Below are 17,039 nucleotides of genomic sequence, written 5' to 3'. Positions count from 1 at the left end.
CAGAGGGACGGGGTATAAATAATAAATTATTATTATTATCATCTTGTCCAACCCCCTAAAATGCAGGAATCAGCTAAAGCATCAATGACAGATGGCCATCCAACCTCTGTTTAAAAACCTCCAATGAAGCAGAGTCCACAACCTCCTGAGAAAGTCGGTCCCAATATTGAACTGCCGTTACTATGAGAAAGTTCTTGCTGGTGTTGGTGGCTTGGAACTTGAATCCATTGGTTCGAGTCCTACCCTCCACAGCAGGAGAAAACAAACTCGCTCCCTCTTCTATGTGACATCCCTTAAGACAGTGATGGGCAAACTCGGCCCTCCAGCTGTTTTGGGACTACAACTCCCATCGTCCCTAGCTAACAGGACCAGTGGTCAGGGATGATGGTGTGATGGCCTGGGACTGGGGCTCGGACTCGGAACCAGAGGAGACTCAGTCTGCAATGGATCCTTTGCCTCAGGTGGTGTCTGAACCTAGTCTGGGGCCTGATCCTGAAGAGTCCCAGTCTGCACAGGTTCCCCTGCAACAAGCACCAGCTGGGCCGAGTCAGGGACCTGAGCCTGCCCTGGCTCCAGATGCGGGGATTCCCTCGTTGCCTCCAGCTGGGCCATCACTTACAGCTGCTCCACTACCGGTTGGGTCAGGGGAGGCTGAGGTGGCCTCTGGGTCTAGTAACCCACCGACGTCTCCCGAGCTGCAGAGACTGAGGTCTGAGAGAAGGAGAGACCTGACTACTCGCAGGAGGAGTGCTCGCCTTCAGGAGAGACAGGGAGGTGAGTCACCGGGGGATCAGGACCGGCCGTTACCCGTCAGAGATAAAAGGCTGCCGGACTCCGTCCCAGGTTGTGGGAGCAACATTGCTGTTTTCTGGAACCTGCCTGTGACCCTGTGCCTGACCTAGCCCGGTTTCCTGCCTTGGCCCTGTTGGACTGACTCCTCGTGGAATCCTTGGATTCGGGACCGGACCTGGACAGTGTGGCTCGGGTTAACCCCCGGGCCCAGCACAGATGGGAATTGTAGTCCCAAGACAGCTGGAGGGCCAAGTTTGGCCATCGCTGCCTTAAGATCTTTGAAGATGGCTCTCATATCACCTCTCAGTCTCCTCTTTCCCAGGCTAAACATACCCAACTCCTTCAACCGTTCCTCATAAGGCTTGGTTTCGAGACCCCTGATCATCTTGGTCATCCTCCTCTGCACACGCCCCACCTTGTCAATATCCTCCTTAAATTGTGGCACCCAGAGATTTCTGAAACTGGAGTGTCTAGTGCTGGACACAGGACTGCAGGTGGGGTCTGACCGAGGCAGACTAGAGCAGTACTATTACTCCCCTTGATCTGGCTTTGAGTGAATTTGAACTATAAAAACGGTGTGTGTGTGTGCGCAGGCGCAGAGATGGTAGTTATCCCCACCATCAGTTTTTGGAACAGCACCCTAGTCGGCTACAGACAGGGCTCACGACCTTCCTAAGAGGCAAAGAACCAACCTGGGCCTCGTGCTGGGCTCCTCTCTTGGCGCAGAGTCAGAGCGATGGGTCTCGAAGCTGACGGCGTCCTGCTCGCGGATCAAGCCCTCCCTTGCCTCCGGGTCCTTGGTGACTGCCCCTACCTGGCTGCGGGACGGGGAAAGGGTCTCCAGGTCCTTCCCAGAAAGAGGACTCGCCAGGCCTTCCTTCTTCAGAGTGGGACTGGGAAAGAAGAAGAGGGCAACGTTTTAGGGCCGGATCCAGGGCTGAGCTTGAGCTCCACTGAGGCCGTGACCTGACCCTTCCTCTGCGAAACTGGGAGGTGCTCAGTTCTAGTTTGGGGCACTTGAGGATGCAACTCTGAGGACCACCACCCAAAGCTGGCCAAGGGGAAGACCGGTGATGAAGAGATCAAAAGTCCTGCAAGAGCTTTCCGGCCCTCTGGGAGCCTTTGGTGCCTCTGAAAGGGGGCATATTACCGTATTTTTCACTCCATAAGATGCACCTAGTTTTTAGAGGGGGAAAGCTAGGGAAAAAATATTCTTTAAAGGGAGTGCTGAGCAGAGCCTGTATGCATCCCAGGCTCTGCTCAGCGCTCCCTTTCACGAGCCGCGTGGAGCGTGTCTGCGGCTCTTGCTGGTTTTTGCGGGAGGTGGGGGAAGGGACAGAGGGCAGCCCATCAGTCCCTTCCTCCACCTCCCAGGAAAGCCCCCAAGAGCCGCGCTCCCTTTAAAGAGCCATGCGGAGTGTGTGTTGGGGGCTTTTCCCTGAGGAGGGAGTGTCAGCATCGCCCTAGAGCCAGTGCACCAACTGGACTCATGCACCTCAACCCCGACTGGGCTAGGCGAGCTGGGTAGCACTGCCAGAGACCTCCTTTCTCACAGGAACAGGTCACAGTGCTGTGGACTCATAGCTTAGAGCTGAGAGCACCGGATTCACTGCCTCAATAATACAGTCGTTGCGCAGCAGAGTTTTGCAGAGTCTTGCAGAGTATAAACCACTCGGAGAGCAGCTCTGTAGAATATCTTCCTTTTATTCTGTAACTACAACTATGATACAAAACTATATACAGAGCTGAATATTCTAAGCATAAATCAATGCTACACTGAGAGTCTGAGGCTGCACTTAGCAGCAATCTTATCTCTAGAATCTCTAACACTCTCACTTTCTCCGATACACTGACTGACTGACTCTCTCTCACACACACAGATATGTTGCTGGGCAGAATAAGTAGATAGGCAGGACACGCCTCCTCCTCTCTGGAGAGTCAGCAGAGACCATCAGGAGATCATGAGGAGATTCTTGGGTATGGGAGGGGTGAAATCTCCTCAGGGAGAAGGGACTGATGGGCTGCCTTTCTCCCTCCTCGGGGAAAAGCCCCCAAGAGACGCACACACGCTCCATGCGACTCTTTAAAGGGAGCGCTGAGCAGAGCCTCCCGCTTGCATTCGATCCATAAGACGCACACACATTTCCCCTTACTTTTTAGGAGGGGGAAAGTGCATCTTATGGAGCGAAAAATACGGTATATGCAGTTCTCAGAGCCAGGACCAGAGAATTGCAGAGTTGGAAAGGACCCAAAGGATAATCTAATCCAGCCCCCTGCAATGCATGCTCCGCCATCAGGAGCGAGTCAGCAATAAACAGGATCTGCTCAGGAGTGTCCTGCCTAATGAGCACAGCAGCTCTTCTGAGGTCTTGCCCCTATGAGGCAGTTGTGCAGACTAAAGGCCTTCCCAAAGCTGCCTAAGTCGTCTCCTCTCCCGGATTTTTCACAAGCAACCCTAGACAACGCCGGCATGTCTGCCTTTGCTCCTCCCACCTCATGCCTCTCTGGGATCTGGGAGATCAGTGAGGAGGAGACAACCCATGCTTCTTCACCAGCCTGATTCAACTCTGCCTCTTGGCCTCCTTCATCCCACTCTCCCGTTTCTGCTTCTGGACTCCCCTCTGTCACATTCTCCCAGCTCACTAAGCCCTCTTATCTCTTTAGCTTCCGACACCTCCTCCTCCCAGTCTTCCCACCACCACCACTCCCTGGGCTCCGAGCTTTCTTCCCTTAGAGGGTCCCCCCAGCTGGTTCCTCCCACCATTCCTCTGCGTCCAACCAGTCCAGGACGCCTGCTCTGCTCAAGACCTGCTCTGTTCCGATGCCTCTCCCGATTCAGGGATCAGAAAGATACATGATTCTCCCTGGCCACCTCCTTTCCCCTTATTTTGTGCAATCCAGCACGCTCCTAAAGGAGTGTCTCCACCTCCATCGTTCTAGCCAGACACTGAGGTCCAGCTCCGAGGGCCTTCTGGCAGTTCCCTCCCTGCAAGAAGTGAGGTTACAAGGAACCAGGCAGAGGGCCTTCTCAGTGGTGGCACCCGACCTGTGGAACACCCTCCCATCAGAAGTCAAAGAGAAAAAACAACTGCCAGACTTTTATAAGACATCCAAAGGCAGCCCTGTTTAGGGAAGCTTTTAATGTTTAATAGGTTATAGTGGTATCTCGGGTTACATACGCTTCAGGTTGCAGACTCCGCTAACCCAGACATAGTACCTCGGGTTAAGAACTTTGCTTCAGGATGAGAACAGAAATCGTGCACCGGCGGTGCGGCAGCAGCGGGAGGCCCCATTAGCTAAAGTGGTGCTTCAGGTTAAGAACGGTTTCAGGTTAAGAACAGACCTCCAGAACGAATTAAGTACTTAACCCGAGGTACCACTGTATTGTATTTTAGTGTTCTGTTGGAAGCCGCCCAGAGTGGCTGGGGAAACTCAGCCAGATGGGCGGGGTATAAATAAATTGTTGTTGTTGTTGTTGTTGTATTGTTGTTGTTATCATTATTCTGCTGTGAGGGGCCACAGAGAAGCCCTGGTGTTGCCCACACCAGCTCCTGCCTCTCGGCCACAGGAGGGTCCACAACCCAGCTGCCAACCCTCCAACCCCACCACTACAGCAGGCAGAGAAGCAATGCTCAGGGGTCCGCATTTGCCACGGCCCACGGGAGCGTAAGAAATCCGACCTGAAGACGTGTGACTGTGGGAACAGGGGGGAACCAACCTGACTTGCTCCTTGCCTCGCTTTGCTTTCGTTTTTTTCCCGCCGGGCTTGGATGAGAAAGGAGCGACTCCGATGCCAAATCCTTGCCCATCAACTTCCCCAACCAGGTGGCCTTCGGCATCGACCAGTCCTGCCTGGCGACAGTGGAGATCGGAGGGGCTGTTAAGCAGTTTCAAATCTCTGTCCCTGGAATCTGCAGCTGGGATTCCACTCGTTGGGAAATGTGCTGCCTCTCCAGCAACTTACATACACACACACAAGCCCAAACTCTGAGGACATCAGAACATGAGAAGAGAGGTGCTTATTATGGGATGTTTGCAAGCAGGATCCGAGCACGAGGGCCCACTGTCTCCTGCAGTCTCCAGCAACGGGCATTCAGAACCATTGCTGCCTCTGTTTTTAGGATACCAGGATTATTCAGTCAAATTGAATTGCATGGGTTTAAATTTGGGAGGCAGGTTAGGAGTGGAAATTGGCCGGGACACGGAAACACTGAGCTTTAGAGAACCGTGTTTTTCTGATGTGGACAAACAGAGCCATCTGAAATGCGTGGCCTGCAAAATATCGCCGGAAAGAAGTCTGCATGTATTGCTGCACTGTAGTTACTACGAGGATCTACGCCTGACCTTTATTGCCCCAGTTCTACAAAAGCATAAAAATGAACCAGAACTCCAACGTCTGAGAGCCTTGATAGAAGATAAGGTTCCTGAAATTACGACCAATGTGGCCAAATTTTGTGTAGCCGCTATTAGGCGCAGGAAACAAGAGCTTTCCAATGTCAATATGCAGGCGAAGGCAAATACCGTATTTTTTGCTCTATAAGACTCACTTTTTCCCTCCTAAAAAGTAAGGGGAAATGTGTGTGCGTCTTATGGAGCAAATGCAGGCTGCGCAGCTATCCCAGAAGCTAGAACAGCAAGAGGGATCGCTGCTTTCACTGCGCAGCGATCCCTCTTGCTGTTCTGGCTTCTGAGATTCAGAATATTTTTTTTCTTGTTTTCCTCCTCCCAAACTAGGTGCGTCTTGTGGTCTGGTGCGTCTTATAGAGCGAAAAATACGGTACTTAATTTTATGTATGTTGTCTAAATTTAAATTGCTGTTATGGCCTAATCTGTATTGAAATTGTCCTTTGTTTTTTCCGGTGTTATGCTTTGCTGACTAGCTGTACGAGTTAATCTGGTCTGTGACCGTTTAATAAAATTTGATTTGATTTGAAATATTGCCGGGCTGCAATGCCTCTCATAGGTTTTCCGGGGTGGGCCTTGAAGTGGAACCAAATATAGGAGAATTAAAATGTGAATGCTGAACCTCGCTCTGGGTTCCAGCCCAGTGATCTCGGTTTCCCTCTCTCTCCCTCCCTCCTTCTCTCTCTCACACACGTGTGCTAGTGCACAAAACACCAACCTTTTGAACTGCAGACAGGGTTGCGTAGTCGTTTTTGTCTATCAGGGTGTATTTATTCCGCAGCCTGGCTTCCACTTCCTGCTCTTGCTGGCTAAAAAAGAGAAACATGCCAGAAGATTTACCAGCTATCGAAGAAGGGCAGATGAAGAGGATGGACTATATGGAACTTGCCGAACTGACTGGGAGACTCCGAGACCAGAGAGAAGAGATGGTGGAAGAAGATTGGAAGAAGTTTAAGGAATATATTAAAAAAATATGTTAATATTTAAATCTTAGAATAGCTTTGGAAGTAGATATAGGCTGTAGGGTCAGAAGCAGAAGATCGTGTATTTTAAAAGAGTATTATTTGTAAGTGAATAAAATGTGAAGATTTTTATGGTAAAAGTAAGTGTGGTTTAAAAAATGGTTAAAAATTATGATACTGTATATGTAAATCAGATGGGGGGGACTTGGGGAAGCTCACCTAACAATGTTTAGAAAAAATAAGGAGAAGACAATAATTTGTTTGTATTGTTTGTTTTTCTGTTTGTGTTGTTCAGTTGTGTTATAAAATGAATACATTTGGGGGGGAGAGAGAGAGAGAAACATGCACCCATACCGTTGGGCTGAGCTGTCGTGGCTGCCTCCTGCACCCGCTACCCCTGCTCCACCGTCTCCCAGGACCAGGAGAAGATTGAAGCGGGAGGAGAAAAAGCGGTGGCACGCAGGCGTAGTCTTTGCCTGCCTGAGCACAGCTTGGTGGTGGGGGAGATGCGTAAGTCAAGGTCAGGGTCTCTCTGTTGCGGCAACTGCCTCACTGGGTGCACACCTAGAAGGAGCTGAGACATAGGACTGGCGGACATGCCTTTCCCTAACTTGCAAGTGCAGTGGTGCCCCGCAAGACGAACGCCTCGGAAGACGAAAAACTCGCTAGACGAAGGAGTTTTTCTTTTTCTTAGCCGCTTCGCAAGACGCATTTCCCTATGGGCCTGCTTCGCAAAACGAAGCTTGCCCCGGACCTCTTTTGAAGCAAGGGGCGGCGGGGAGAAGATCGCTTCTCCCCGTTGCCAGCCCCGCAATCTCCGGGGACAGAGGGGAAGACCCCTTTTGAACCAAGGGGCGGCAACGGGGAGAAGCGATTCTCCCCGCTGCCCCTTCCCTTTAAAACAGGTCCGGGGACAGAGGGGAAGGCGCGCAGCGCTTCCCCTCTGTCCCCGGACGGTCTCCATAGGAACGCATTGATTGATTTTCAATGCATTCCTATGGGAAACCGTGCTTCGCAAGACGAAAAACTCGCAAGAAAAAACTTGCAGAACGAATTAATTTTGTCTTGCGAGGCACCACTGTGTTAGAATTCCTGATCTATGATTGCAGTCATGGGACTTTTGTCTTTCACATGACGGTGTATGTTTTGACTCCACAGAGTGGGAAGTGATGGAGACAGGATGTTTGTGTTACTGTGTTCCGTGAAGTGGGACTCTTGTCCTTTGTTCTTTTTCTCTTTGCTGTCTGATGCTAGAGAGAGAGGGAGCCATGTTACAGTGCTCCGTGTGTGTTTATGTGTAAATAAAGTAGATTAGCCAAAATGCTGAGTTGCTGAGGTCTGTTATGCAACTGCGCAAACTCTGCGGATTCCTAAGTGTGCCGGTGTCTGTTGGCATCGGTCGCTGTGATGTTCGGGCTGAAGAAAGCTTTTGAAGCTCCTGAACGATCGACCAGGAGGGAGAGAACATGCCAGTCGGGCATGTGTCTCTACCAGAGTCCCACTCGAGTGTAGGACAAGCTCCTGACAGCAAGTGTACTTTTGACAATAAAGAGTTAATTCCTTCCTTTGGACATGCCTTGCCTGACAGTGCCAGGACAGGTACAACCTGGGGAGAAGATATGGCCTGAGGTTCACCACTCCAATTCTAGAGAATGAATGGAGGTTGTGTCTGTGCGTCCATGAAATACAGTGATACCTCGGGTTACATACGCTTCAGGTTACAAACTCCACTAACCCAGAAATAGTACCCAGGGTTAAGAACTTTGCTTCAGGATGAGAACAGAAATCGTGTGGCGGCAGCAGGAGGCCCCATTAGCTAAAGTGGTGCTTCAGGTTAAGAACGGACCTCCAGAATGAATGAAGTTCTTAACCTGAGGTACCACTGTATACCCTAACACAGCCTTCCCCAACTTGGTGCCCTCCAGACTTTTTGAACTACAACTCCCATCAGCCCCAGCAAGCATGTCCAATAGTCAAGGATGGTGGGAGTTGTACTGCAAAACCATGGTTGGGGAAGGCTTCCCTAACCAAGCAGATGTGATGTTCTGCGGGAAAACGGCTGGGTGAAGAGAAGCAATGCGAGGCACCAGCCGGGGAACCTCCAAGCAAAAACCTAGAGGAGGGAGACTCAAGAGCCAGGGGGTTGGTGGTGGGACACTGAGGAGACGTCAGAGGGAGAAGATTGGTGGAAGGAGGTGTCGGAAGCTGAAGGGACAATAGGCTTTAGTGAGCAGGAAGAGCCTGTGACAGGGAGCAGTGCAGACTCTGAGGCTGAAGCAGAGGAGGGGGTCAAGAGACTGGAGAAAAATCCAGGGAGTCTTCCCCTCCTGCTGCGACAAGCTCCCCTCCCCGCTGGTCTCCAAGGAAGTGCAGAAGAGCAGGATGAGGAGGGCGGAACAGAGATCAGAGGTGTGCAGACACAGTTTGATAGTGCTTGGGAAACTTCCAGGAGAGGAGTCATCTTAAGGGTGGCAGAGGAGGGGTTCTGGCAACTGCTCCATAAAGGCAAGACCTGCTGGGAAGGGTTGCTGAGATCACGAGGCTGAATAAAGCGTTAACTTCACTGGCATTGAAGATTTGCTTTCTTTCTTGCTGGCCTGCGTCCGACTCCAGCCCTGACAACGGCATCGTGAGTGGGAATTACGAACGCCAGCGAAGGGTTTCTAAGTGCAGGCGTCAGCGGAGTGTAAGCACAGGCAAGCCAAAGAACTTACCTCAAGATCATTTTGAACTGGTTGAATATTTCGTGGATTTGCCTGATGCTCAAAATCTGGCAAAGCAGAGGGAATGACATAATGAGGCAGGCAGCCCTGGCCAACGTTTTCAAATGTTTCATGGTAAAATGAGAGCGGGGGTCAGCAAACTCTTTCAGCAGGGGGCCGGTCCACTGTCCCTCAGACCTTGTGGGGGGCCGGACTATATTTTGGAGGGGGAAATGAACAAATTCCTATGCCCCACAAATAACCCAGAGATGCATTTTAAATAAAAGAACACATTCTACTCATGAAAAACACGCTGATTCCCAGACCGTCCGTGGGCCAGATTTAGAAGGTGATTGGGCCGGATCCGGCCCCCGAGCCTTAGTTTGCCTACCCATGAATGAGAGGGTCAAATTAGCTTCCTGCTGAGGGACCTGGTTGGCTGCTATGAGAATAGGAAGTTAGATGACGGGCCTTTGGCCTGATCCCGCAGCCAGACTGTGTTTATCTCCCCTTAATCCGTATGGCCCTGCCTTGGGCCCTACTGCTTCCGAATGAGCAAGAAACTGTGATTTGCCCAACCCAACTCTGAAGACACTGTTGTGTATTGAGTCAAAAGATTTTATATCTGTATTATGATTGTCTGTATTTGCATTAGGGTAAAGTAACTGCCTTTTGGTTCCAGAGGGTACAGCTACTATTGGTTCATTTAAGCTGCTGTATTTGGATCCTCTGTCTTATTGGTTCCCTCCAAAAGGCAGGACTGTGATTGCCTGATATTGTTCCCTCCAAAATGTATCCTTTCTTGCTAGTTCCCTGTCCCTATAAATGTAGCTTTCCCCTCCTCAGTCTTCAGTCTTGTTTGCTTAATAAAGAAGTGTTACTAGAGAACTGTCTCCAGCATATTATGTCAAGAGAGCTGAAATCACAAATCCCACGTCACAACAGACACCCCCTGGATCTGCAAGATGACAACTACAGTGGTACCTCTGGTTGCGAACGGGATCCGTTCCGGAGGGGACGGGATCCGTTCACAACATGTGTTATGTACTGAAGTTCTCACCCTGGGCCAGCAGGGGGATACTGTAAATAGTTATGCAAATGAAGGATCGAAAGTGACGTTCAGTGATTGGATAGTTTTAGAAAGTTGTTACAGTAACAAGGTACTGGAGCTCTATATAAGCAGGCTGACTGAGCCCTTCAGTTCAGTTCTGTTCTGGCATCTGAATAAAGAGCTGTTTGAAGAATCGCTGTGTCAAAAACATGAGCAGAATGCAACCCACGTCTGCGCATGCGAGGGTCGCGATTCGCTGCTTCTGCACGTGACATCATTTTGCACACCTGCGCATGCGCGAGCGGCAAAACCCGGAAGTAACCCTTTCCGGTACTTCTGGGTTGCCGCGGGACGCAACCTGAAAACGTGCAACCTGAAGCAAACGTAATATCAGGTATGACTGTACCTACATCTAACTCATCTATGGTTCCATCGAGGTAACGGCGGACTTGAGAGCTGATCTCTGCCACCTGGATTTCATTCAGGGGCTCGTAAGACACTGGAGGGCGGTTGAGCTGCAAACGTAAGAGAACAGAAGGTCAGCAGTTAAGTGACGGGAGAGAGGCAGGCCCACCCCTGTTCTCCATAATGCTAGAAGTTCTCCTGGCCATGCCAAAATCACTTTCCGTCCAATGCTTCATAGAATCATAGAGTTGGAAGGCCCCCCCCAAATCCTCTAGTCCAGCCTTTCTCAACCTGTGGGTCCCCAGATGTTGTTGAACTACAACTCCCATCATCCCTAGCTAGCAAGGCCCAGAGCTCAGGGATGATGGGAGTTGCAGTCCAACAACATCTGGGGACCCACGGGTTGAGAACCGCTGCTCTAGTCCAACCCAATGCAGGAATCTCAGCTAAAGCATCCATGACAGATGGCCATCACTTTAAAATCTCCAAGGAAGGAGAGTCCACAACCTCCCGAGGGAGTTGGTTCCACTGTCTAACTCAGGGGCCAGCAAGGTTTACCTCGCCTGGGCCAGTTTACTCAGCAGACATCCCTCTTGTGGCCCAGATTCCGTGCTCGGCTGCATTTCCAGCGTCTGCACAGACGCGATTTTCAGTGTCTGAGCATGCGCAGACGCGATTTCTGGCACCGCGGGAGCGAGTCCCCGCACTGCGCTGATTTTTTATATATATACATTTGTATTAGTCTTTTTAACATATCCTTTCCAACAATCATATAATATATCTTCTCATCTTATACAATATTTTAGACTTCCGTCATCACCCCTGATGATTTTCCGTTCTTTCTCCCTTATTCTGCATTTCTTAATTTTTCTATTATTCTTAATTATCATTAACTAATAATTCTCATCACAGTCTTTCTTGCAATATTTCAGATAGTCCTCCTTACAGAACTCCTTGCAGTCCTACTAGCGTAATCTGTTCATTACAATTGCTTTTCAAATAGTTCGTATATTTACTCCAGTCTTCTAAGAATCTCTGGTCCTGCAGGTTTTGAATCCTTCCTGTTAATTTATCCAATTCTGCATAGTCCATCATGCGCTGCACTGATTTAGCGCAGCGCGCGGGGACTCGCCGAGCGGGTGGCTCAGTTTGGGGGCGGCTTGTGGGCTGGTGAAATGACCTTCGTGGGCTTGTGGCCATGGGCCTTAGGTTGCCTAACCCTGGTCTAACAGCTCTCACTGCCAGAAAGTCCTTTCTGATGCTTCGTTGGAATCTCATCTTCAAACTTGAATTCATTGCTTCGAGTCCTACCCTCCAGAGCAGGAGGAAACAAGTTTGCTCCATCTTCCATGGCACAGCCCTTGAGATATTTGAAGATGGCTATTATATCTCCTCTTTTCCAGGCTAAACATACCCAGCTCCCTCAACCATTCATCCTAAGGCTTGGTTTCCAGACCCTTAATCATTTCGGTTGGCCGTCTCTGCACCTGTTCTAGCATCTCAACCTCCTCCTTAAATTGTGGTGCCCAGAATGTCATTAGATGGTGAGGACCACAGCCGGCTTCCCCACTCCCCAACAGAGAACTGTACAACCTTCAACTGCTTGCCTAAAGGTGGGACCATCTACACACCATGGAGAAGACAGCTGGAATACTATTAGCATTTATGGCACTTTAGAGCATGCGAAGCATCTCAAAGACATTGTTGTTTTTTAGTCATTTAGTTGTGTCCGACTCTTCGTGACGCCCTGGACCAGAGCACGCCAGGCCCTCCTGTCTTCCACTGCCTCCCGCAGTTTGGTCAGACTCATGTGGGGGCAGCTTCGAGAACACTGTCCCACCATCTCATCCTCTGTCGTCCCCTTCTCCTTGTGCCCTCCATCTTTCCCAGCATCAGGGTCATTTCCAGGGAGTCTTCTCTTCTCATGAGGTGGCCAAAGTATTGGAGCCTCAGCTTCAGGATCTGTCCTTCCAGTGAGCACTCAGGGCTGATTTCCTTCAGAATGGAGAGGTCAGATCTTCTTGCAGTCCATGGGACTCTCAAGAGTCTCCTCCAGCACCAGAATTCAAAAGCATCAATTCTTCATCGATCAGCCTTCTTGATGGTCCAGCTCTCACTTCCATACATCACTACTGGGAAAACCAGAGCTTGAACTATACGGACCTTTGTTGGCAAGGTGATGTCTCTGCTTTTTAAGATGCTGTCTAGGTTTGTCATTGCTTTTCTCCCAAGAAGCAAGCGTCTTTTAATTTCAAAGACATTAGCTTGCTACAAAATTTACAACAGCAATGTATGGTAACCTGTAGCTGAAAGGTGGAGCAATTGTTTGTACACAGAAGGTCGCAGGTTCAATCCCTGTCATCTCCAGGTAGGACCAGAAATTGAATTGGTCTGACCTGATATACAGCATCTTCCTTAAATAGCTGAGTGATATCACCAGGCTGCGGCAAATGAGGCAGGGCAGAACCCAAGAGAATGACCAACCCAGTGAAGTTACGGCAAACACAAGATCTGGACCAGGGTCTTCCTGAGTCTTAGCTCAGTCTCTTAGTCATTGCACTATACCAACCAGTCTTGTAGCAAAAGGCTGGCCATTATGATGTGTGTGTGTTGCTTGTTTCTATGGCTGGACAACTGCAGTGCAAAATTCGGAGAAATCTGAATTTCAATAATAATAATAATTTATTCTTTGTACCCCGCCCATGTCTGGGTTTCCCCAGCCACTCTGGGTGGCTTCCAACAAAGATTAAAAATACATCATTAAAATGCCACACATTAAAATACAATAACCTATTAAACACTAACAGCTTCCCTGAACAGGGCTGCCTTCAGATGTCTTCTAAATGTCAGGTAGTTGTTTATCTCTTTGACATCTGATGGGAGGGCGTTCCACAGGGCGGGCGCCGCCACCGAGAAGGCCCTCTGCCTAGTTCCCTGTAACTTGGCTTCTCGCAATGAGGGAACCGCCAGAAGGCCCTCGGCGCTGGACCTCAGTGTCCAGGTAGAACAATGGGGGTGGAGACGCTCCTTCAGGTATACTGGACCGAGGCTGTTTAGGGCTTTAAAGGTCAACACCAACACTTTGAATTGTGCTCGGAAACGTACTGGGAGCCAATGCAGATCTCCCAGGACCAGTGTTATGTGGTCTCAGCAGCCGCCCCCAGTCACCAATCTAGCCGCCACATTCTGGATTAGTTGTAGGTAACCCCACATAGAGTGCATTGCAGTAGTCCAAGCGGGAGATAACTAGAGCATGCACACCTCTGGTGAGACAGTCTGCGGGCAGGGAGGGTCTCAGCCTGCGTACCAGGTGGAACTGGTAGACAAAGGACAGCTCTGCTTTGCTTCGTATATTGTTTTGGATTTGGCAGATTTGCCTTTAAATGTGAATCAAATTCTCCCCCACTCCCCAGGGCCAGGAGAAAAGTGGCTAAGAGCAGTTTATGGGGAGAAGGGAGTGAAGCACGGTCCAGCTGCCCACCCCACGTTGTGTATTAAAGTTTCCTCACCATCCCTTTATCGGTAGGTGGCCCAATCTGGGTTGGGTGATGCTACCATCATAGAGCTGGAAGGGAGTACCAGCGATCATCTAGTCCAACCCCCGGAAATGCAGGAATCACAGCTAAAGAATCCTTGAGAGGCCGTCATTTTCAAAGCCTAACTGCGTCCCCAGAAGCTGATTCTCACCAAGCTGTTGTGCATGGCCAGCTCTTCCTTCAGGTAAAGGACTTCTTTTTCCAGAATTTTCACCATTCGCTAAGCAAAGGGAGAGAATGAAAGGTGAGAGTGAAGCGGGAAAGAGAGAGAGAAGTAGAAAGATCCAGAGGTGCGTTTCAGTTTCCAGTCCTTCCTGGTTGCCGCCATCACCCCTACTCTACCTCAGCCAGCAAGAAGAGATTTATATCGCTATATTTCTTCTATTTGTTCTATTTTTATTGCAGAAATTAAGAAACAGCCTTCCAGTGCATATGCAGTAATCAGGGTGACTTACAACTATTGAAGGGATGTGGGTGGTGCTGTGGGTTAAACCACAGAGCCTAGGGCTTGCCGATCAGAAGGTCGGAGGTTCGAATCCCCGTGCGAGACCCTCACCCACGGACCATGTGCAGGTAGGGTCTCACAGCCCAAGCAGTTAGTGACCCCATTCACTTCCTACTGTTTAGGAAAGTTTTTTAATGACTGATGTTTTAATGTATTTTTAATCTCCTGTTGGGAGCCGCCCAGAGTGGCTGGAGAAACACAGCCAGATGGGTGAGGTATAAGTAATAAATCATCATCATCATCATCATCATTATTACAGTCATACCTCATGTTACGGACGCTTCAGATTACGTCTTTTCAAGTTGCGTCCTGCAGCAACTCGGAAGGGGTTACTTCCAGGTTTCGCCGCTTGCGCATGCACACAAACACCAAATTGCACCGCGCACCTGCGCAGATACAGCAATTCAGGCTGAGCTCTTTTCAGGTAGCGAATGGGCCTCTGGAACTGATCCCATTTGCAACCAGAGGTATCACTGTATTATTATTATGGTAAGGTAAAGGCAAAGGACCCCTGGATGGTTAAGTCCAGTCAAAGGCGGCTATGGGGTTGCGGCGCTCATCTCACTTTCAGGCCGAGGGAGCCTGCGTTTGTCCACAGACAGCTTTCCGGGTCGTGTGGCCAGCAGGACTAAACCGCTTCTGGCGCAACGGGACACTGTGACGGAAACCAGAGCAGCACACGGAAACGCCGTTTACCTTCCTGCCACAGCAGTACCTATTCATCTACTTGCACTGGTGTGCTTTCGAACTGCTAGGTGGGCAGGAGCTGGGACCGAGCAATGGGAGCTCACCCCGTTGCAGGGATTCGAACCGCCGACCTTCTGATCAGCAAGCCCACTCATCCACTGACCAAACCTCTCTTCCCAGCCAACCAGCGGAATTGCCCACACAGGGTAGCACCTACCTCAGGGTTTATTTTTTCGTTCACAATTGGCTCAGTGGTCACCCATTTCATTCTGGTGGCAAAACGCAGTGTGGACAGCTGAAGAGAAATGAATGTCACTTAGCAATTGTCCTGGAGTCAAGAAAACCGTGCCCAAGAGCCTATCTGAATGCCAAATAATTATTTTGAATTCTTATCTGCCCTTCACCACAAGGTTCCAGTGCTGGGGGGGGGCAGGGGAAAAATCCAGTTCCCCACCCTTGCTCTTAAAGGGGCATGGAAATGGACTGGTATGTTATTGTATACGGGTTTATGCAGAGAAAAAAGGACAGAAAAGATGTTAAGTTAGGTGTGCTCAGTGCTTTTTTTCTTGGGGGATGCAGGGGTACGCATACTCCTAAACATTTTGTGAATCTTTGTACTTATTTTTTCCAAATTCAAAATCCATTTTCGGTTTGTAACATAAGCCTATTACATATACCTACATCTGGTGGGAGGGTGTTCCACAGGGTGGGCGCCACAACTGAGAAGGCCCTCTGCCTGGTTCCCTGTAACTTCACTTCTCGCAGTGAAGGAACTGCCAGAAGGCCCTTGGAGCTGGACCTCAGTGTCCGGGCAGAACGATGGGGGTGGAGACGCTCCTTCAGGTCTACTGGGCCTTTGCGGCCATTGAGGGCTTTAAAAGTCAGAACCAACACTTTGAATTGTGCCCAGAAACATACTGGGAGTCAGTGTAGGTCTTTCAGGACCGGTGTATGGGTGGGGTTCAATCACATACAGGAGAATTCAGGTTGCAGACTGTATACCCTAATGGGCACTCTGCACATGCCCCAACATGGAACCCAGTGCAGGTGGGCTAAAAGTGGTGTTGCACAGATATCCCACCTGCAGTCTAAAGTGGAACAGTCCACTCTCGCTCTGCTGCCTATGTAGAGCACACTTTAAACCAGGGGTACCCAATAATAATAAAGAATAAGAATATTTTATTTATACCCTGCCTGTGATGCTCTCCAGCAATTTCCAGACTCCAGCTGCCATCAAATCCAACCAGCACAACCAAAGGCCAGGGGTGATAGGGAGCTGTAGTCCATATGGAAGCTGCTACATTGGCTCTCCCTGCCTTCAAACAATCCCAGTTTTGCATTTGGGTGCATGTGCCCTAAACACCTGGAACGGTCACTTCACTTCTATCCATGTCTCAGTCCCTTGAGTCCCTGCCAGGAGGCTTACCGTCTCCACAATGTGGATGGCTTCACTGCAGATGTTGGCTACGAGGACCGTGTTGCAATTCCCGCCTAGGAGAGACACAAAGTAAATGAAGGCTGGAATCTGAGTCTCTGATTCTACTTGAAGGGCACCATTTATTCGCTGACATCCATCCGCCAAGGAACTCCTGAGTGCCCCAGAGAATTCTGGGAGAAAGCTAAGGAGCAGGACCCATGTTCAGTTCCCAAGGCATGTGGGTGGGTGGACTAGTTGGGACTTTTATAATTAATAATAATAATCTATTATTTATACCTCGCCCATCTGGCTGGGTTTCCCCAGCCGCTCAGGGTGGCTTCCAACAAAAGATTAAAATACAGTGGTTCCTCGGGTTAAGTACTTAATTCGTTCCGGAGGTCCGTTCTTAACCTGAACTGTTCTTAACCTGAAGCACCACTTTAGCTAATGGGGCCTCCTGCTGCCGCGCCGCCGGAGCACGATTTCTGTTCTCATCCTGAAGCAAAGTTCTTAACACAAGGTACTATTTCTGTGTTAGTGGAGTCTCTAACCTGAAGCGTATGTAACCTGAGGTACCA

At 49.8% G+C, this 17,039-nt stretch overlaps 1 protein-coding gene across 1 annotated transcript in view; it reads right to left on the bottom strand.

Annotated features, from left to right (window-relative positions):
- KIF9 (kinesin family member 9) overlaps positions 1-17,039 on the bottom strand; it is a 37,861-nt gene that overhangs the window by 7,117 nt on the left and 13,705 nt on the right. Inside the window, exons 9-16 of the mRNA XM_083469093.1 lie at positions 16,471-16,535; positions 15,262-15,339; positions 14,004-14,072; positions 10,322-10,426; positions 8,873-8,928; positions 5,915-6,005; positions 4,511-4,644; positions 1,485-1,685 (exon numbers count right to left, since the gene is read on the bottom strand). Of these exons, the coding sequence (XP_083325219.1) occupies positions 1,485-1,685; positions 4,511-4,644; positions 5,915-6,005; positions 8,873-8,928; positions 10,322-10,426; positions 14,004-14,072; positions 15,262-15,339; positions 16,471-16,535 (799 nt within the window). The remainder of the gene's footprint in view (positions 1-1,484; positions 1,686-4,510; positions 4,645-5,914; positions 6,006-8,872; positions 8,929-10,321; positions 10,427-14,003; positions 14,073-15,261; positions 15,340-16,470; positions 16,536-17,039) is intronic.

Source organism: Podarcis liolepis (assembly GCF_965112155.1).
Source record: "Podarcis liolepis genome assembly, chromosome: 12".
Classification (NCBI taxonomy): Eukaryota; Metazoa; Chordata; class Lepidosauria; order Squamata; family Lacertidae; genus Podarcis; species Podarcis liolepis.
The sequence above is the reverse complement of the archived record's forward strand: the minus strand, read 5'-3'. Positions and strand labels throughout refer to the sequence as shown.